The 21959-nt window shown below is 30.5% G+C and overlaps 11 protein-coding genes across 11 annotated transcripts; 5 read left to right on the top strand and 6 right to left on the bottom strand. All coding sequences in view use genetic code 12, as the record gives it.

The window, feature by feature from the left end:
• Window positions 1-149: 149 nt before the first annotated feature.
• On the bottom strand, window positions 150-1352 carry KGF55_002865 (uncharacterized protein; the record flags this gene model as incomplete). The annotated part of the gene is made up of 1 exon (XM_051757595.1): window positions 150-1352. The coding sequence occupies one exon, from the start codon at window positions 1350-1352 to the stop codon at window positions 150-152; it is 1203 nt and encodes a 400-aa protein (XP_051614306.1).
• Window positions 1353-2625: 1273 nt separating this feature from the next.
• Window positions 2626-5439, top strand: KGF55_002864 (uncharacterized protein; the record flags this gene model as incomplete). Its single annotated transcript, XM_051757594.1, has 1 exon — window positions 2626-5439. The coding sequence occupies one exon, from the start codon at window positions 2626-2628 to the stop codon at window positions 5437-5439; it is 2814 nt and encodes a 937-aa protein (XP_051614305.1).
• Window positions 5440-5623: 184 nt separating this feature from the next.
• Window positions 5624-7760, bottom strand: MAE1 (malate dehydrogenase (oxaloacetate-decarboxylating); the record flags this gene model as incomplete). Its single annotated transcript, XM_051757593.1, has 3 exons — window positions 5624-6851; window positions 6928-6986; window positions 7170-7760. The coding sequence occupies 3 exons, from the start codon at window positions 7758-7760 to the stop codon at window positions 5624-5626; spliced, it is 1878 nt and encodes a 625-aa protein (XP_051614304.1).
• Window positions 7761-8476: 716 nt separating this feature from the next.
• KGF55_002862 (uncharacterized protein) lies at window positions 8477-9577 on the bottom strand (the record flags this gene model as incomplete). Its single annotated transcript, XM_051757592.1, has 1 exon — window positions 8477-9577. One exon carries the CDS (start codon window positions 9575-9577, stop codon window positions 8477-8479), a length of 1101 nt encoding a protein of 366 aa, XP_051614303.1.
• Window positions 9578-9812: 235 nt separating this feature from the next.
• ACF2 (Acf2p) lies at window positions 9813-12005 on the top strand (the record flags this gene model as incomplete). The annotated part of the gene is made up of 1 exon (XM_051757591.1): window positions 9813-12005. One exon carries the CDS (start codon window positions 9813-9815, stop codon window positions 12003-12005), a length of 2193 nt encoding a protein of 730 aa, XP_051614302.1.
• Window positions 12006-12045: 40 nt separating this feature from the next.
• FPG1 (Fpg1p) lies at window positions 12046-13446 on the bottom strand (the record flags this gene model as incomplete). Its single annotated transcript, XM_051757590.1, has 2 exons — window positions 12046-13368; window positions 13429-13446. The coding sequence occupies 2 exons, from the start codon at window positions 13444-13446 to the stop codon at window positions 12046-12048; spliced, it is 1341 nt and encodes a 446-aa protein (XP_051614301.1).
• A 194-nt stretch (window positions 13447-13640) lies between these two features.
• Window positions 13641-14294, top strand: CTA1 (Cta1p; the record flags this gene model as incomplete). The annotated part of the gene is made up of 1 exon (XM_051757589.1): window positions 13641-14294. One exon carries the CDS (start codon window positions 13641-13643, stop codon window positions 14292-14294), a length of 654 nt encoding a protein of 217 aa, XP_051614300.1.
• A 62-nt stretch (window positions 14295-14356) lies between these two features.
• COQ3 (hexaprenyldihydroxybenzoate methyltransferase) lies at window positions 14357-15316 on the bottom strand (the record flags this gene model as incomplete). Its single annotated transcript, XM_051757588.1, has 1 exon — window positions 14357-15316. The coding sequence occupies one exon, from the start codon at window positions 15314-15316 to the stop codon at window positions 14357-14359; it is 960 nt and encodes a 319-aa protein (XP_051614299.1).
• Window positions 15317-15459: 143 nt separating this feature from the next.
• KGF55_002857 (uncharacterized protein) lies at window positions 15460-17874 on the top strand (the record flags this gene model as incomplete). Its single annotated transcript, XM_051757587.1, has 1 exon — window positions 15460-17874. One exon carries the CDS (start codon window positions 15460-15462, stop codon window positions 17872-17874), a length of 2415 nt encoding a protein of 804 aa, XP_051614298.1.
• A 102-nt stretch (window positions 17875-17976) lies between these two features.
• KGF55_002856 (uncharacterized protein) lies at window positions 17977-20999 on the bottom strand (the record flags this gene model as incomplete). Its single annotated transcript, XM_051757585.1, has 3 exons — window positions 17977-18406; window positions 18929-20319; window positions 20751-20999. 3 exons carry the CDS (start codon window positions 20997-20999, stop codon window positions 17977-17979), a joined length of 2070 nt encoding a protein of 689 aa, XP_051614297.1.
• A 275-nt stretch (window positions 21000-21274) lies between these two features.
• KGF55_002855 (uncharacterized protein) lies at window positions 21275-21937 on the top strand (the record flags this gene model as incomplete). The annotated part of the gene is made up of 1 exon (XM_051757584.1): window positions 21275-21937. The coding sequence occupies one exon, from the start codon at window positions 21275-21277 to the stop codon at window positions 21935-21937; it is 663 nt and encodes a 220-aa protein (XP_051614296.1).
• Window positions 21938-21959: the final 22 nt, after the last annotated feature.

Here is a 21959-nt window from a genome sequence, read left to right as displayed (position 1 = left end):
GATTTTTTTTATTTTTAGTGTCACATTTTTTTTAGTGATTACAATACTTCGACCCCTTTTAAACCCGAGTGGTACCGTTTTTAAATAAAGAGAGATCGAATTGGTATATTTTAAACTAAGCTATAGAATAAGATGTAAGTTTAAATATTCTATAAAGGTGGTCTAACTGAACTTATACAATCTTCAATAATCTTATTTGTAAATCCTGTAGGACTATCATAATCCTTTTTATGTTTATAACCTTTTAAATAATCATTTGCATGATAATAATCAGTTCCATACCAATCACCAGTAAGCATACTTATTTCTAATTTTTTATTTTCTAATATTTTTGTTTGTTCTTCATTATTTGAAAATTTATAATCATTTGTATTTGCAAATTTTGTATTATATTCCCAATCAACTAACCAATATCCTATTTTTCTAATTGCTATTTTAACATATTCTGGTGTTACAAATAAATCATCTGGATTCATTTCTATATCTGTTGTTGAAGTTGCTGTTACACCAGTATCATCATCTGAAGTAATAGTTGTTATTTTTTCTTCAATTTTTTCATCAAACGTGGTATCATGTGGATGTTCATCAATCAGTAAGAATTTTTTCCATAAAACTAATGCTTTACAAAAATTATGAATATATTCTATTGCTATTGTTGAGATTCGAACAGATTTTGGAGATAATGATGCGATTCTATGACATCTTATAAATACAACTAATGAATAAATATAACTTTTTATCTCTGGAGAAATAAATACTTTATCCATTTGAGATCTTAAATTTAATAATACGTCCTGAGTATTTGGAATTATTTTGAATTTAGACATTATATTGGAATTAAGATCACTTATAATTGGAAAATTTACACTCAACCAAAATTGTTCTTTTAAAAAATTGTATATTTTATTATCAAACAAATCATATTCTAAAAATGGAATAATTGTAAATAATTTTGGTTTATATACTTGAATAATTCTTTTATTAATTGTAAAATTTGATGGTAAATTACTTAATAATTTTGAAGAATTCATATTATAATTATCAACTTGTAATATTAATTTATATAACCTTTTATATTCTATTAAATCCAATTTTTGTAAATTTTTCCATAGTATAATATTTTTAAACCATAATTGATCTCCAACATCATAAGACATTTGGTCAAGTATTTCTTCATCCGTTTTAGATTGTAATAAATCAATTATTACAATTTGAGATGGATTAATTAGATTAATTGGTTTTAAAATATATTGAGTAAATTGATCAATTGCCTTTGTTGAATCTTCACATGATATAACAAATCTATTTTTTGTAATTAATGATAAACATAATGCCGTATAAACATTTTCCATAATTGTTTTGCAGACTTTATATTGCTTTCATTGAAACTTAATCTTTCCACTGATATCTTTACCTTAAATAGGTTGTATACAGAAATACTTTTATTGACGCAAGTACAATTTAATAGTCACGACCAATGTTGTCACAAATCTGTGCAATCAGACTTTGTATACTTTATGTCAAGCGTAAAAAGCTGCTACCAAACTCTTAGTGATTTTTGTTAGTGTATGACGCGTTACTCTTGAATTATTACTTTCTAGAACTTATACAACCTGATGAAAGTGGCAATATAAACAACTTATAAAGGTTAGAGTCATAATGAATTAAGAATTTGAGACCTCTTACTTATTCGAAGAAAGACAGAGGTTTATACTATTCAAAATAACTTATTACAGTAATGAAAAACAGAGAATAATTTGAGTATAAAATATATTATTATAAGTGTATATATTTTTTGACATAATATATAATAAATTTCCAGGGTTGGTCGGTAACTTGTGGTAATTTCTTATAAGCCTTGATACCTGTTGAGAATTTTAAAAATTGCCAACTAGTGTTACAAAGTCATTCGTCTTAACTTAGTGTAGTTTGTTAATACTTGACTAATTGAATCAAACTCAAATTGAATTTAACTAAATTTAGTTAATAAGACACAAAACACGGTTATATATATTGTACTTTTGTGTAATTTATTACATAATAATATCGGTACAACTTACGTAAGAAATCAAAAAATACAAACAAATAAACATAAAGTTAGGATTCACAAAATAGAAGAAAATATTATCATTAACATAAACAACAAAATAAAATTATCAACAAGAAGGTTATTGAAAAACTTAGATTTGAAAATTAAGGTTCATACTTCTTTATATATTACTACCAACAACTACCAATAAACAATTAGGTTCGTAGTTTGAATTATTTGCTCAATTTTAACAACTTCAATTTGATCTGAAATTAAGAGAGAAAATTTATTTATACAGAAAAAAGTTGGTTGCAAATAGGAAAGTTTTTTTTTTTTTAACTTTTTAAATCATTCGTCTAAACCAAAATATCAACAAACACAAATCATCGGCTACAATTTTTCTTTAAAATAAAATAATAAGTGGGGATCAAGAGAGTTATTCATCGTCAGTGATCTCCTCAATTTCATAAAACAACTAACAACTAACTAATTCATTCATTCCTTCATTTCAACATTTTCGTTCAAAATAAATTTTACAACCAGCAAACAATTTTGAAAATTGAATTGAGAAATTGGAAATGCAAAATAGTCCAAGTATGATCCAATTTCCTACTTTCATTCGTAAAGCAGAACAATCACCAAGATCTTTGGAATCTGCTTTTCCTCCTTTTAATCCACAACATAAATATAGAGGAGTTTATGAAAGAGCTGGTTTTGATGTAAATAAAAATGCTTATTGTAATAACAAATTGAATAATGGATCGAGAATATCACCTGATAGACCTTATGAGAATAGCAATGATAATCATAATGGGAGATCAGTCAATAGATCCAATGAGACTATTCAAAATGAACAAAATCACACAGGATCAAATTATACAACAAATATTCAAAATCAAAACAACCTGTTTGAAAAAACATCACCAAATTCTGAATATCAAAACACTACTACATCATCATCCTCAAAATCTAGCAAATCTAATTCTATGAACTCATATGCAAAAAGTAATAGTTCCTTACTTACCACTGCAAGAAATACAGCAGAATTTCAACAATCTAATAATTCAAATGTTTCATCAAATATGAATTTATATCCTGGTCAGAAATCATCGAATTATAACCAATCTAATCAATTTGATGATATAGGTTTAAATTCATTAAATGAAGTAAGTCCTGCAAAATCACAAAAGAATATAAAAAATTTAACATTAGATTTAAATAAAGATGAAGATCAATTACATGATTTACCAAACATTAATAAAATTCCATCATCTCAATCTAATCATCATTCATTGCATTCAAATCATTCTAATCAATCTAATAGATCATCTAATTCAAATAAGTCTAATCATTCTGGTCACTTGGTGAATCAATCTTTGCATTCAAATAATTCAAATCAATCTTTTCATTCGAACAATTCAGGTAAAACTGCTCATTCAAATCATTCAAATCATTCACATCATTTAAATCAAGCAAATTCTTCAAATCAATTGAAATCAAATGATCCAAATATATATGCTCAACAAGGATATCAATTACCTACACCTCCATCATCACACAATTCTGCAACTCAAATACCTCCCAACTTTCAACAAGCACCACATTCACATCCTCAACAACCATTTGATCCAAGGAAAATGAGAAAAAGACCACCAATGATGATGAATGGTGTTCCACCTTTGTCAAATCAACCTTATTATCCACAGCAAAATGTACCTATGAATAGAAACATTACACCAACTTCAAATCATCATGTACCTTATCCAATGAGTCCAAGCTACTCTCCTAATTTAGCTCAAAATCAACAATTCCCAACGAGACAAAATCATCATCATACACATCATCAACACCCAAATCATCAACAACCAAATCATGGATATATTCATCCAAACGGTTTTCCTCCAAATGGATTTAAACATCAACCACCACCACACTCACCAGGGTATCCACCACGTCTGCAAAATAGACCATCTCCACCAATGCCTAATCAACAACCATATCCAAATCCACTACCTTTGCATCAACAACATAATCAATACCCACAACCACAACCTTCTCAACCAAGGTATCAAACTGGTATTCCTCGTCAACCTACATATTCTGAAATCAGAGAAGATAAATTATCTCCAGCATTGAATGAATTTAAACATGATTTAAAACATCATCAAAGCATTAAAAATAAGAATGAACCACCAGCATTACCTAATCAATCACCTTCTGAAATTGGATTATCTAAATTTCAAAACAATGACAAAACTCCAGGCTTTGATACTGATGAACCTACAAACAATGAATACAATCAATTTTTATCAATTGGAAATAATGGATCAGATAAAAGAATTAGTCAAACATCAATGGTAAGTTCCATATTATCAAAAGATTCATTCAATGAAGAAGATAAAAGAATAGAAGAAGAATTAGAAAATCAATTAAATAATATTAAAAATGCTGGTGGTAATTTTGATCAAATCAAAAAGAATTCAATAATAACAAATTCAACTAATAAATCATTATCATCAGCTTCATCATCACCAACAAAATCATTAAATTCAATACATTTACAACAGGCACCACCAGTACCTCATTTTCATGTACAAGATGTTGATGAAACTAAACCAATAAGAGATAGTTCAGATTCAAATAATACAAAAGATAGTAATATTGATGAAATGTCAATAGCTTCAATTGAATCAATTCAACCATTATCTGTTTCTCAATCAGTTGTATCTCCAACAAAAAGAAATGTTATCGATAATGATGAAATAATTCAACCAACAAAAAGAAAAGATTCTGCTGAATTTACTAAAATTATTAGTGAAATCAATGATTTAGAAAAACAAATGACTGAGGAGGAAAGTCCTATAAAAGAATCAAATTTTGAAAATAACAAATTAAACAATGAACAAGAATTATCTTCAAAATTATATGAACCAGGTACAGGTCCATGTAGATCATGTAATCAACAAATAAATCCACAAGATAAAGGATCATTAAAACCAATTTTTTCCAAAACTGGTGAATTATCAGGTCAATGGCATAGATCATGTTTCCATTGTAATTATTCAAATTGTGAAATAATTTTTAATAAAAAAGTTCAATGTTATGTTTTCAAGAATCAACCATATTGTTTTAAACATTATCATTTAATTAATTTATCAACATGTACCAATTGTAATATAGGTATAGAAGGTTCATGTATTGAAAATGATTTAAAACAAAAATGGCATATAAATTGTTTAAATTGTTCAATATGTTTTAAAAATATTAAAAATGATTATTATGTTTTAAATGATTCAATAATTTGTGAAAATGATGCAAAATTTTTAATTCAAAAACAAATTAAAAATCATGATGGATTAAATGTTGCTGATAGAATTGAAAAAAGAAGAACAAGAATTTATCATAATTGAAATTGATGAAGTGGACGTTTACGAGTTTAAGAGTCGTTACTAATTTGCATTATTTATCTTTATAGACTAATTGAGAAATATTTACTTAAAAACACTTCTTTTTTCTATAAAGTCTTTTTTTCTGTTTATTAAAATTAGTCTAAAAATTTATAACGAATAATCAAGGTAGAAAAGGAATTAATTCTTAGTATTGTGAAGTATGATAAGTTGCATCATATTCAACTTTAACATATGGACGATAAACAGGTGACCACATTTGAGATCTAACCCATTCTAAATTTTCATTTGGATCACGAGGAACTTTAACAAATTGACCATTTGGACTATGTTCTTGTTCAATTCTTGCAACACCTTCTTCTAAAGCAGCTAATACAACAGTTGAAGCTAAATGAGCACTAACTTCATCTAATTTTGAAATATCTGGTAATAAACCATTTTTTGGATTTTCAAATTTTGGTGACATATCACTTAATTTATCAACTGCTGCACTTATCATAAAATCACTAATTGTTGAAGCTCTTGATAAAACACTACCTAAAAGTAATCCAGGAAATGCAAAACAATTATTATTTTCTGATATTGCATATCCATCAACTGGTTTAAAAGGTGAACCAGTTGCAATTAATGCATTATTATTTGTCCATTTCATTATATCTTCTGGAAATGCTTCATGTAATCTTGTTGGATTTGATAATGGAAATACAATAGGTTGTGGATTATATTTATACATTGTTTTTATAACATTTTCATTAAATGCTTTTGGTTGAGTTGAACATCCTATAAGAACAGTTGGTTTTATATGTTCAACTACATCTACTAAATTTTTTGTATTTATTCCTTCCCATTTTTGATCAGGTTTTGCAAATGGTTTTTGAGCTTCAGTTGATTCTGTTGAATTAGTGATAAGACCAAACCTATCCATAAGATAAATATTTGATCTTGCTTCTTCTTCGGTTAAACCAGATTGAACTAAATTTAATACAATTTGACTTGCTATACCCATACCAGCAGATCCAGCTCCATAAATTAAAATTTTACTATCTGTAATTTCTCTATTAGAATATTTTAAAGCTGCTTTCAAAGAGGCTACAACAACACATCCTGTACCTTGCATATCATCATTAAAACATGGTAATTTATCACGATACTCATGTAATAATCTTTTCGCAGGTTCAGTTTGAAAATCTTCAAAATGTAATACAGATTTTGGAAATTGTTTTTTAAAAGCAGTTACAAATTTATTCATAAATTTATAATATTCAGGTCCACGAACTCTATCTTTTCTAAGACCCAAATATAATGGATCTTCCAACAATGATTTTCGATCAGTTCCCACGTCTATTCCAATGGTTAAAATACGATGTGGTTGTATACCACCTGCTGCAACAACAATGGATCCTTTACCAACGGCTCTTAAAAAAAATTGAATTGTTAGTAGCATTTTCGGAATTTTCAAAATTTTGACAATTCAAATCCAAAGATACATACATCATTGATCCAGCAACTCCTCCCCAATCACCAATACCTAAGATCAGACCCCCGTCAGACTTTTATTTCGTTAGTAATTGATCCTTTTGATTCAAAGTGTGATAAATCATGTTGTTAAAATAAAATTTTCAAAAAAAATTTTTGAAAAAAATTTATACAAGACTCTATCAGCTCCCTGACTTTACTCTTCAAATCTTAATATAATTAACACAATTAGTAAGCGGAGAAATCATTATACATACACATATGACCACGTCAATATCATCTGCTGAACCAAAAGCTGCTAAACTTTCTTCAATTGTATCTGGTGAATCAATACTCAAAAATAAACCCTCGGGTTTTCTGAATCTTTGTGAATAATTTTCTATAGCATCTCCAATAGTTGGAGTATAAATAATAGGTAACATTTCTTTAACATATCTTCTTACCAATTCATAAAATAAAACTTTATTTTGAAGTCTTAAAGAATCCATAAATGAATTTTTAGCCAAATCATTAATTCTAGTTTTAAATTGTCCATAAGCTCTATCAACTTGTTCATCCAATGTATTGATAGCAGTAGGTAACATTCCAATCAAATCAAACGCTTTTCTTTCTTCATTTGTAAAAGCTGATCCTTTATTTAAAAATGGCGAGTTTAGCAAAGCAAATCCAGTCAAAGGACATTCAACGGCCCCATCAGTTGATATTCTAGTTGCTTTTGGTTTTAATTCTTGTATAGCTGCATCTAATCCAATTGGAGTTTTGATAGTGTGAGTATGAACATTAGTTGAAGCATATAATCTCTTCAATTGGTTGAACTGCTTGAGACTCTTTTTTGTGCAACCTAACATTACTTGATTTGAAAAAAAAGGGATGTGAATTGAATAATTATTGAAGATTTTTTGAAAGCTTATTAAGTAGTCAATTGGTTCAAGGAAGTTTTAAAAAGAAGAATTGATGGAATTAAAATTGATTTTGAAGCAAAGCCTACTTCAATTAAACAAAAAACATTATACACTCATTTATTTAGACTATTATAGCAAATTTCCAGTTCTAATTTGAAATTCTTATTGTGACCGGATTAATGTCACACTTTTGTGTAACCAACGTCAAGAACCAAGAACTAAAAAGAATACTCTATGCGATAACATTAAGCTTCTTAATTACAAAGTGCTTTACGTTAGTAATATAGCTACGTTATCTGAATAAGGTAAACTTTTGCGCTATTGGACCCTTATAGATAAAGAAACATCCCTTTTCAAGTGAAACTCAACATTGATCGTTGTTCAAGTTGGATAACAAATTGTATTGAAACTGGCTATTATAGGTTTGGTTTGGTGCTTCGGTGGGTATTTCAATGAAAGAGATCAAGGGTACATGTGTGTTTATAATAATAGATTATAAGTACATTATTTTTGTGTAAGGATCGTAAATTTAAAACCGAATATTTTCTTTACTTTATTTATCTAGCCGTTCTCGCTTCTCCTTCCCCTCCTTTAAAATACATGTAATTTATTTTTATCTTAATTGACGACTAGGAACCGCTAACAAGTCGATTACGTATTATTCAAAACACTTTGACTTCTTTGCTAATCAAATCTCTGCTAAGTTTGCCTTTTTTAACCATACTTGTCAATAACTCAAATACAACTTGAGCAGCATTAAGAGCTGTTATTTCAGAAATATCATAAGCTGGTGCAACTTCAACAACATCAGCTCCAACAATGGTTAAATCATCAACGGATCTGAGTAAATGAATCAATTCCCTTGGTAAAAATCCACCAGCTTCATGAGTACCTGTACCTGGAGCATTACCTGGATCGAGTACATCGATATCAACCGAAATATATGTTGGTGTATTTTTCGGTATAGTTTCCAATATTTTATCAACTACATACTGTGGTCCTTTTAACCAAATATCATCAGCTTCAATCCTAAGCCAATTTTGAGAATCATCATCTTCATAATCCCCGATATCTGTCAATCTAGTTCTAACACCAACATGAACATTGTTTTTTGTAGTTAATCCTTCTTCATTTGCTTGCCACAACATTGAACCATGACTCAAATCATTTTGGTCAGATCTCCAATACGAAGGATATTTCTCAGGACTCCAAGTATCTAAATGAGCATCAAAATGTAAAATATTCAAACGTCCATAAATTTTATGTAATGCTCTTATATGTGGTAATAATACTGAATGATCACCACCAAGAGCAATGAATCTTGGAGGTAACTTTGAATCAATTGCTGAATTTCTTGATAAAAGCAACTCTTCAAAAGCTAAATCCATTTGTTTAAAAGCCAAATGATTATCCATAGGAGTGACAGGAATGTCTCCACAATCATTTATTGTAGCCCATGATTGATATGGATTAAAGTGTGCTCTTTGATTATATCCTCTTAAACTATATTGACGTTGTGAAGCATCTCTAATTGCTCTTGGGCCAAACCTTGCACCTGGTCTATATGAAACTGCAGTGTCAAACGGTACACCAATTATTCCAATATCGAAATCTTTATTTGGTTCAACTAAACATTGAAATTGATCAAGGTGAGCAAAAGTTGCAATGCCTTGAAATTGCCATAAAGAACCCCATTTATCTTTCAAATCTGAGGAAGCATAAACAATTGCTAGAAGTAGTTGTATTATGATTAGTTTTAGCATCTTTTGGAGTTGATAGAAGTTAAACACATTTTTCAAAATATGTCAACATCTTTGATTCTAGTTTTCAAGACGGAATTTCATGCAAGCGGAACTTTGGACCTTAATAAGCAAAAACGCAAATTTCAATCTCGATTAGGAAATATTTACGGCTGTTTGAAATCTTAGATTTTCAGAGATAAGTAGTCAAAAAAAATAAAATTGTTTATTATAAGATCAATGCAGCTTTAAAAATAATATGGGGATTAAAGATTTGAAGAATAAATTTGAACGTCTTGGATTACATCACGATCAGTCAATTCCATCTCAGAAGCCTTTTCAGGTGAAGCAACTGCAACCACAGCAAACTAATTCATCAAAAGAACAAAGTCAAGTTTCAAAGAATGATGATATTTTTAGTAAACCAATAGCTACAAATGAACCTCCAAAAATATTTGCAAGAAGAGAACATTCATTCAAACCCCAAGGATGTACATTAGATCAACCAATTCAAACAAATAATTTTTACAACAATCTAACTCTCGAGGACCAAACATTTCCCATTTGGACTTTACCTTATTCGCTATGGCTCACCAAAGATCCCGATCAAGATCATGGATTTGCTTTTAATCATACAGATGCACAGCAAAGAGTGTTTGGACCAGATCCAAACACTTCCACGTCTCAATTTTATTTTAACCCACCAAGAATCAAATCATTCGTTTTAAGCAGTGAAAATTTCGATAATGTTAAACTAACATTACATGATCATAGGAAAAATTCAGTGACTGCAAGGTTAGAAAATGATCAAGGTTGTATTGTAGTTCCTTTATTGTATGGAATGGGATTTATTACTGCTATTTATGATAGAATTAAGCCTATACTAGCTTCACAAGTGGGTGTTCAAGAGTTTAAAAAAGTCAGTAAAATCGATGGATTGACTAAATATACTGTGAAGTTGTTTAATCATGTAGTTTGGTCAATTTATAGTGATATCGATTTACAATTAAAAGATCCAAATCATATTGTCGGTAAAACCCCAGGTACTGTTCAAATAGCTCGTGGTGATTCTCCTCATTATGATGAAACAGTTGGTTGTTACCCTACCAGTTGTGATATATCAGGTACATCAAGTGGAGAATATTCATTCAATTACAACATAGTAGGGAAGTCAAGATCGGGAACTACACTTGTATGGGCATTACCACATCAGCAAGAAGTGATTAAGTCAAACGGGAACACCGATCTAACATTAGATTCACCAACAAAAGGCTTAATGAAAGCGTATAAAACTAACTCATTGATAATGCAAGAACAAAATTTACCAATAGATATCCTGTGGGATCCTTGGACTTCATTTGCTACTCACGCTAAATATTCATCCTCGGCCATACAACTAATAGGCCAAGCTGCAACCGATGAAATTCAACAAGATGTAGTAGGTATGGCAAACATTGACTCAATGTACACATCAGGGAAAATTCTTGATAAGTTTGCTTATATCGCATTCGTATGTCATTTCATATTAAAAGATGAAAATTTGACTTTTCAAATCCTTCCTAAAGTCAAACAAGCGATTGAAATATTTGCACAGAATCGACAAAAATTTCCACTTGTGTATGATACTACTTGGAAAGGTTTGATATCATCTGCTGAACCCGGGGCAGATTTTGGTAATTCAAACTATAATGATCATCATTTCCATTATGGATATCACATTCATGCTATAGCTTTAATAGCGAAAATAGATGAAGCTTGGTTGCATGACAAAAATAATTTAATATATGATTATGCAGTAACGCTATTGCGTGACACTGCAAGTCCCCAAGCTGATGAATTTTTCCCACAATCAAGATGCTTTTGTTGGTATAACGGACATTCATTTGCCCATGGAATTTTTGCTTCTGGTGATGGGAAAGATGAAGAGTCATCAAGTGAAGATTATCATTTCGCTTATGGTATGAAATTATTTGCCAACGTCATAAAAGATCAAGCAATGGAAAGCAGAGCTAATTTAATGTTAGCGATAATGAGAAGATCGATGAATATGTATATGCTTTTTTCAAATGATAATAAAATTCAACCATCAAAGATCATATCAAACAAAGTTTCTGGAATCTTATTTGAGAACAAAATCGATTATGCAACGTATTTCGGTAGAGGTACTATTGGTGATGAATGGATTCATGGAATTCACATGCTTCCAATAACACCTATCTCGGGTTATATAAGAAACCCCAAATTTGTGAAAGAAGAATGGGATTCGAAATTAGCTCCAATTATAGACAGAATACCTGACGGATGGAAAGGTATTTTGATGTTAAATAAAGCATTGTTTGATCCGAAGAGTTCTTACGAATGGTTTGCAAGACCAGATTGGAATCCTGCTCAAATTGATAACGGAATGTCTAGAACTTGGTCATTAGCTTATACTGCGGCATTGTTAGGATAGAAAACACTGAAAATTTACAAAATCTAAATCTAATTTATGTTTATTTTTTAGCTTTTATTCTTGCTGATCTTCTTCTTCCATTTGACTCTACTTTTGGTGGATCAACTTCCTTCTTTACTTTCTTCACAGGTTTGATTAATTTTGTTTCCTTCAACTCCAATTCTTCGTCAGCATTTTTCCTTTTGCTTGTCCTTATTATTTCTTGCTTTACTTCACCTTTCAGATCTTCTTTAATTACTTTTTTGGAGTTTGCTTTTGGTTTTGCTTTTAACTCCACATTCTCATCCTCGAATTCCTTTTTCAATAATCTTTGTACTTCAGGAGCATAGCAACTCGTTCTACCACCAACAGTGATATGATCTAAAATATAACCCTCCTTCGTCTGAGACTTTCCTTGCTTTTTTCTAGCTTTGCCCCATCGATGAAGCATCAACCAATGTTTGGGAAATTGTTTTGCGTTTCCTTCACATTTCACACTTTCTTCACATACATAAATAATGGAGTCATATAATTTTTGAACAATTGGGTGAATTACATCTAAATTATTTTCTATCTTGCTTGATATAACTTCCTCTGGATGCAATTTTGCATGGAACGTAATTTCGTCACCTACCCAGTTACCAACACCAGCAAATAATTGTTGGTCTAATAACAAGCTTTTTAGTGGTTTTTTTCTTGATAGAATGAGTTTGTTGAATTCTGCAATACCTAATCTAGGTCTGCCATGATTCAGTGGGTCAGGATCACCAAAAACAAACTCTTTCTCGGGTTTTACGAATTCTGCAGATTTACTATAGTCAGGTCCTAGCACATTCAAAGGTGGTAATGTCAATAGTCCTTCATCAGTCGTAGCCTTTGGGTCAGAAATTAACCTTATTCTTCCAAGCCTCCTTGGATCACAAAAAGCTAGTTCTAATTTATTATTTCCCTTTATTAGTTCCATCTCAAATTTTGTGAACTTTGGAGGCCAATTTGTGTCTAATTCTACCTTTATTTCATTTGATATATTCTTTTCTTCAAGTGATTCTTTGAATTTTTTATCTCCACCATTCTCCATGAAAACTAAATGAGATTTAACATTCCGTATCTTTATCATCCCGGTCATACCAAAGTGCATTAACAATACATTTGATTTATCTTCTGAATCTCCGTCTCGTAATAGTCTTAACCAGAAATATTTACCATGTCGACCAGTTGAAAGAATTTCTGAATTAATAAAGATATTCCTCATTTTCTCCAATTCCAACTCTGGATTCGTTGATTCTTTCAATATTGGGAACAATAATTTATCAAGTTGTAAATTCACGTTAGATATCTTGAACCCTATTACATTTCTTTTCAACAAAGCACAAACATGGGCCACCTTGAAATTACGTTAGTACTCAAAACCGTGAGCGATAAATAACAAGTAATTTCAACACACCTCCGAAACCTCTGGCATCTTATACTTCGAACTATAGAATCATTTCAAGTTAGACCTTTGAAACCTTGCTAAATATATCAATCGATATTGTGTAAGAAACTTAAAACTATGCGGCTTTAACCTATTCGGAAAATATAGATAATACAATATAATTTCCATTCAAAATCTATAAAATAGCCAATTCTGACGCCACTTACGACTAACAATAATACATGAATAGATTATTCGGAACTAAAAGCAGTGCACCAAAGCCTTCGTTAAATGATGCGATTAAAGGAATTGATGACAGAGTTGGATCACTAGATGTCAAATTAAGCAAAATAAATTCCGAATTGTCAACGTATCAACAGAAGATAAGTAGAATGAGAGACGGACCAGGTAAATCTGCTTTAAAACAGAAAGCATTGAAATTGTTAAGACAAAGGAAACAAATTGAAGCACAGAAAGATCAATTAGAGAATCAATCGTGGAATATGTCGCAAGCTTCAATGACAACAGATAATTTACAAAATACGATGGTTACAATTAATGCCATGAAGACAGCAAATAAAGAATTGAAAAAGACTTATGGTAAAATAAATATAGATGAGCTAGAAAATTTACAAGATGAAATGTTGGATATAATTGATAAATCAAATGAATTGCAAGAAGCATTAAGCACGAGTTACGATGTACCTGATGAAATTAGTGAATCTGAATTAGATGCAGAATTGGAAGCATTAGGTGAAGAAATTGATTTTGAGAATGAAATGGCTGAAAGTGGGATTGGGGCACCAAGTTATTTAAACGATGTTGGAAATACCCCAGATAAATTACCAAACTTTATTGATGAAGAGCCAGAGAAAGCCAAAGAAGTTGCTAATTAAATGCCAATATAAATTATGCTTTTTTATTTGAAAGAACCCGAGAACGGGATCAGATAGAAGAATTAAAATTTACGTTGAATAGCCATGAAATAGTTCCCAACATCGGGACAGGAGGTAAATTTCCAACCATATGACGGTAAATAGACACAACCTTTGGTGGAAGCAACTTGGAATTGTTGACTTCGAGATGAATCTTCTTGTAACCAATCTTTGATCTCATATTGATTGATGTATTTTTCCAAAGTGTGAGTTCCAACTGGAACAATCTTCAAGATATGCTCACCCATGAATATAGTGGTAAACCAACTTACGGGATCTCTATTAATAGTTGACAAAAATAACCAACCTCCAACATCTAATCTTTCTAAACCTTCTTGTAATACTCTAGATGGATAATCCACATGTTCCAAAACTTCAAACATAGTAACAATGTCATACTTTTCATCTTTTGGTAAATTCTCTATAGCACACAATTCATAAACCAATTTGTTTGCTAATATAGGGTCTTTAGCCTTATGTAGATTTGCAGCTTCTAACACATCTTTGGATAAATCAATACCTCGTACAGTTCCAACAAATGGTAATCTAGCCATGGACTCAGATAGTATACCACCACCACATCCAACATCCAACACATTTAATCTTGTTATATCCAATAGTTGTTCTTTTCTAACATTTTGATCTTCCACTATCTTATTTTTAATTTGTGTAGGTAGTAAATCAACATTAAAAGGTGGAATATAAATTTCATCCTCCTCTGACGCCACATTAGCATTTAGTTTTAAATGCAGTTCTATTGTATCGTATATAAAATCCATTCTTAACAAATTCATTTTATGTAGGATCCTTTGAGGACCATTGACATCCCACCATGATGATGCTAACGCGTTGAAATGTGAAGTTTCAGAAGCAGACGAGCTTGTGTAACCTTCATTCAATTGATGCAACCATGAAGTGCTATTACTAAATCTCCTTATCGATTGCCATTGTCTTGTAGACTTAGATAATGCTCGTATATTCATTAAATTTTATGTGTAGTAGCTTTAGTATAGGTTTCGAGATATTTGTAATATTATTTTCCACTCAAGATTTTTTTATTACTTAATCTTTTATGTACAATAACAACAATTCTTAGAAAACAAACAATAAGAGATCTGAATGTTTCATGAGTGATTCTGAAGATGATGAAATATTTGAAAGTCTTATGGCTTCCCGAGCCAGAAGATCAAATGCAGGATCACGACTAAAACAATTAATTGCATTGGAGGAACAATCAACTGAAGCACAAAACACTAATCAATTTGTAACAGAGGAAGATGAAAATGTAAATTTACTATTTCAAGATGACGAGGATGATCAAGAATTCATAGATGAAGAGTTGGATAATGAAAACTTATTGGGTATAGATGAAGATGAAGAAGATGATGACGAAGACGACGAAAATGAAACAAATATCAATGGAAGAAAAAGGCGGCAGAGCGATATTGATGATGACGATGAGGAAGAGGATGTGAACATGGACGAAGTTTTATCTGATTCAGACATATCAGCATCTGATTCAGACGCAAGTGAAGGTGAAAGGGAATTGCAAAAACAAGAACGAGTCCGAAAGAAACGTAAAAAGACAATTATACCTACAATAAAAAAACTCCCAACTACAAGTCCGAAAAAAGTCAAGAAGTCACCGTTAATTACATCAGATTCGTTATTATTGTCAAGTAGAAGGTCATCATCGAGATCGGCTGCTGTGGAGAGTAAACAAGCATTGGTTGATAGATTGAAAGAAAGTGAAAAAAGAAAAGCCAAATACGTACATGTCGAAAAGAAAAAAGTTAAAGAACCAACTCAAGAAGAGCGATTAGTTCAAGCAATAGAAACTGAAAAGGAAAATATAGAATCTTTAAACAAATTTAAAGAACAAGAAATTGTGAAAAAGGAGAGACAACGACAATCATTATTATCAAAAAGGCTAAAATTGAAAAACGTCATACGGATAATCAGTAAACAATCTTATGTGACTCCGGATGAGGAAGTAGCTTCAGCAAGGAAAGAATTTGAGATATACATGAAAAAACGAAGAAGATTAAGTAAGAGGAAAAAAGGTGCAAGTGGAGAAGAGGAATCGCCAGCTATAGCTCCTTTTTCAATAGATTACTCATCACCATATCAACAAGCAATAATAGCAGAGAGGAAAAAGGTACTAGATTCTGAAATTGATAAAGTGGAAGAAATGAATTTGAATTTGATGGAAAAATTGATAGAGCATAATAATGAATCAAATGGCACTGATAATATCGCGAATGGTACTTCAAATGGTATTGCTGATGATGTCGAGAAAAAGGTTGATGATGTTGTTGATATAAAAAAGGCGTCAATAGATGGGACTGACCATTTGGAGACTAATGTAAGTCGGCATATTTCAAATAATGACGAAAATAATAAAAACAAGATGGAAGAGGTTGATAAAGAAGTCGAAGAAGAAAATGCCAATGCGGAATCCAGCATCGACAAAGCAAATGTTTCTGAGAAAAAAACTGCTGGTGAGAGTGAATTGATGAATGATAATAATTCAAAAAATGGATCAATTGATGAAACTCAAAAAATTTTGGAAGAACAAAACGTGAACTCTAATGATAAAATAATCATTAAATCAGATGAGGCACTTGAAAAAAATAGTTCAATCAAGTCTGTCGACTCTAAAGATAACGAGTCCATCGCTGATAGATTGAGAAATGAAGTAAAGCAGGAGGAAGAAAATACCGGAGATAATAATCAAAATTCAAGTACTATCAAAGAGGTAGATGTGACAGCTTCTGTTGAACCCGAAATTAAAAGAGTTAAATTTGCAGACGATAAAGCGGAGCCACAATACGTAGATGCTTCGCCTCAACCTGAAGAAATAAGTTTGAAAGCTTTACCACATCCTTCCAAAGAAGTTTTCGAAGGTCCAGTCCAAAAGATATGTCGTAATTTAGTTTCCTTCCTTGATTTTGATGAAGATAAAAAAGATCTCAGACTTAATCCTACAAACATGAAGGCTCTTTTGTTTGGTAAACAATCTTTGCTACCAGCTAGCAGAAGGTTTAACGATGTCAAAACAATCATTCACATTGGTAAAGTTGAAAACCCTTACGCTATAGTACAAAAAGACAAACCTGATGATTCGTTTACATCAGCTTTTGAATTAAATGAAGATGATCCAATGTTTGATGAATTAAAAAAATTACCTAGATTAGGAGTTGCTCAAGATATAATTGAAGAAGAAGAGGATACAAAAGAAAATGAATCAACTGAAATCAAAATTAATACAGAAGCTCCAACAGGACTTTATTTACCAAATGGTAATAAAAAAATATGTATGATATCAGGAACTGAAGTTAAATATTATGATCCATCAACTGGAATGCCTTATAGTTCAGTTGAAACTTATAAAATATTAAAATTGATTGAACAAGGTCAAGCTCAATGGTTGAGTTTAGATCGAGATAGCTCAAATAATGGTCCATTTGATTTGTATCTAGGATTCAAAGGTGAAAATTTCCGATCTGCTAAGGGTGTACCGGAAGGTTTTGATGGTTGATAAAACTATGAATTGTCTATTATTGTATATATATGTATATATCATCTATAACGAATTTCACGAATTTTAACTATTTACATTCGAGTAATTTTTTACTCTTTCTCAATTAGTTGTATTAGTTGCAGATCCATGTTGAACATCTTGTGCATGAGCGCTTATTAAATCATTTTGAAATTTCATTAATTTTGTTTTTAAAATAGGTACCAAATTTTTCCTAATTTCCGGTACCAAGTCATCTGAATTTACTTCAAATACATATTCATCAGAATCTTGATCATGTGTAAATTCAGGTACTATTATGGTTCCAGATATTGATTTTTCACTATTATCACTCCCTTTAATTTTAAATTGTAACCTCATATCATAAATGCATAATACTTTCCCCTTTCTTTGAGTTACATCACAATCACCGGTGACTGAGTCAATTTCTGTGATTATGAACTCATACTCGTCATTTTTGAAATTTGTGTTTTTTATATTTGTTTCAAAATATTCTTTTGACCAAGGTAGACAATTTTTATCAACCCAATGCCTTAATAATGCCAAATGTTAGCGAGTTGTTTGAAAAATTTATAAGTGACTCAGGCCAACATACCAGTTATTTGGATTATGAACTACCATTCTATTTCTACTTGTGTAAGATCTATATGGTGGTTGTAAGAGTAAATTAAATCAATTAAATATTTGGGTGTAAAAAAAAATCATGAAATTCTAGTATATTCTAATGCTACCAAATTTGGAATAAAAAATAATATCGTACAAAATCGTCAGGTGAGACAATCATACAAAGATAATAAAATTTCATTCATCATAAAATCATCAATATTATATTAAACAAATAACATCTATATATACTCTATATTACACGGAAAAATTGATCATTATTTACTCACTCCAAGCATATGGACTTCGGCTCCTCAAATATTCTCCATATTTAAAGAATATGAATGGAATAGGAATCAAAAGACATGCAAAAACAGCCAAAATTGTTGTAGCCCAATGAACACCTATTCCATTATACATTTGATACCCAAATAAAGGAAATATACAAGACATGACTGACCTAACAAATGAATTGCAAGCCATAGCTGATGCAGAATACAAAATATAAGCTTCAACTGAATAAGCAAAAATCCCATTAAATACTAAGATAGTTCCTGATCCGTATATTCCTGATCCAATGATTGGAACAATCCAATGGATTGAAGAATAAGATGTCCAAGCTATCATAAATAATCCAATAGGAACAACAAATACTCCAGCCATTAATGAAACAAATCTAAATTCTACTTTTGGAACACCATTATTTTTCTTTAATAAATACAAGTAACCCTTTTTAACAAAATATGGTGAGATTAAACAAGTTAAAACCATTCCTGTAGCCAAACCTAAAAACGACATACCTTGAGCAGCTAAATCAAATCCATAAACAGTTCTAAAAATATATGGAAAAGCAACAAAGAACAAATAAACAATTGCCAAACAAAATCCAGTGTAAAAGCATAAGACCATGGTCATATTATCAAAAAATAAAAGTAAAAATGGTCTTCTTGAACTTATTAAAACACTATGAATTAATGAAGTTTTATTTCTTTCTGAAAGTGCATAATATCTCTTATCGCCTGTCTCTTTTCTCAATCTTTTAGCTTTATGTTTCAAGTTAATTGGTTCATATGTCTCCGGTACAAAGAAGACGACTAATGCTAATATAAGACCAGTCCACATTATCATTATGTAAAAGGTCCACCTGAAGTTCATGGTACTGTTGATAAAGCCAGACAACAAAGGTCCTATCAGTGGTCCCAAGAATGGTGAAACTGAGTAAAGAATTAATGCCAACGCAAGGTCTTCATTAGAATCTTTACCTTCCATCTCAACTTCAGAACCATCTTTCAATTGTTTTTTCTTTTTAAATAAATCTGAAAACAGTCCTCCACATACTGCCATAAAACTAGAGCCACAAAACCCGCTCATAAATCTTCCAAAAATCATTGATCCATAATTATTTGTAAATGCAGTTAAAAATTCAAAAGCAATCATTAAAGTCAATCCTAATATATAAACAATTTTCCTACCATGGAATTCACTTATTGGGGATAGAAACATTCCACCAGTTCCCAATCCTAATATAAAAAATGATATACCTAACACACTAACTTCGCGACTAACATTAAAATGCTCCATTATATTTTCAGAAGCTAATGACCAACAAGATGATAAACAGGTAACACAAACTGATCCAAATGATATAATCCCTACAATAACCCATTTATGAAATCTTGATAAGTTGGTAACATCTTCTTTGTCATCTTTACCATCGAACGTGACTAGGAACTCATCTCTTTCATTATTCTCCGAGATCTCTGGTTTTTCATTTTCTTGTATTGATGTTGACGTTGTTGAGTTAGAACTATACGCTCCATCTAAATCATTTGATTTTGATTTCTCATTTGACACTGACATAATTTGGTTATCTATTCATCTGCTTTGATTTATTCTTTATAAAAATACTAATTTTGACTGAATTTTTCATGCTATCTATATACTTGTTTGAAATATAATATTCAAGACAATAAAAAATATTAAGCCGTTCTTTTTACTTATAAATTTTATCGATCCGGTTGTCGAATCGAGAAAGAAATCTACCCGAAATATTCATCTTATTCGAACAAACCTTACAAAGAGATTCAAATGATCAAAGACAAGGAATTTTACCATTGGTACGAAGCGCAATCCCGATAATTGGATATTCTTTCCCGAATAATTGCAATTAATGGAGTTGAATTAATGCTCATAACAAATGAAATATTGAATATTGAATAATGGAGATATTTTGATCCGAATTCTGCAAGAGATTGATCTGATGAGATTCATACATAAATGAACTTGAGAAAGTACTCATTATCTTCTAAATCCGCAGAAACGGTAATTCTCAGTCTAAATTGCGGTTGGTTCGATTTATTGCAGAATAGTATATTAATTAAATTCAAGATGTTAAATTGGGAGTTTTCAGCTTTACACACAGCCGTCAGAGTTGACTCTTTTGAAAAGGAACTCAGTTTGCAAATACGACTTATTCGCTTCGAAGATCTACTTCCCTGCTGATCATGATCATGACTTTGCATTGTTGTTGGTTGTTGTTAATAATTCAAGACACGTCAATTCTAACAAAAAAAAAAGTTTAAATTATTGACTAATGTTAACTCCAAATTCTATGTTATTATTTTCAATTTAAGCAAATTGATGAAAGTTAAAGATACAATTCAATTATAATATTGACAATATTATTAGAAAAATAATAGACCGGACAGAGCAGTCAAATATAAAACAATATTAGAAGCAATAGATTTAAAAGCCAATTGATCGAAGAGAGCAACAAAAGAAAACACTATCATACGTCATGAGTCTTCCATTAAGTCAAGATAATATAGAATTACATGATTTGGGCAAGTCATCATCAACCACTTTACCATTATCAAATAATCTACATACAGAATCAAGAAATTATAAATTACATCCAAGTTCAAAACATATATTAAAGAAGTTATATTTTGCATTGATAATAGAATCTATTATATCAGTAACTATATATTATTTCTATGATGATATATCATTAATTAATCCAAATCTAGCCCCAACCTTATTAGGTTGTTCGTCAGGAGCATTAGCACAGTCTATAAATCAATTTCTGAAGAAAAAATTCACACTTAATAAGATTTTTAAATTTATGATATGGGGTAGTATAAATGGTTATTTCACAGTAACTTGGATTAATCTATTAATTTTACATGTTGATAATTTAATTTATAGAATAATTATTGATCAACTTATCGGTGCTCCAATTTTTCAATTAATCTTTAACATATTAAATACAATATGGGATCATGGTGAAATATTTTCAAAAAGTACGAGACAAGCTTATCTTAAATCTTTAAAATATAGTTATTGTTATTGGCCATTTTTTAGTATTTTTTCATTTGTATTTGTTCCTCAAACCATGATGTTTCCAAGTAATTGTTTAGCAAACTTGTTTTGGAATTTAATATTAAGTAAAATAGCATAGACTTTAAATTATTATGATATTT

The sequence above is a fragment of the Candida pseudojiufengensis genome, assembly GCF_024610245.1.
Source record: "Candida pseudojiufengensis strain CBS 10847 chromosome Unknown scaffold4, whole genome shotgun sequence".
Lineage (NCBI taxonomy): Eukaryota > Fungi > Ascomycota > Pichiomycetes > Serinales > Debaryomycetaceae > Lodderomyces > Lodderomyces pseudojiufengensis.
This window is presented reverse-complemented; position numbering and strand designations above follow the sequence as displayed.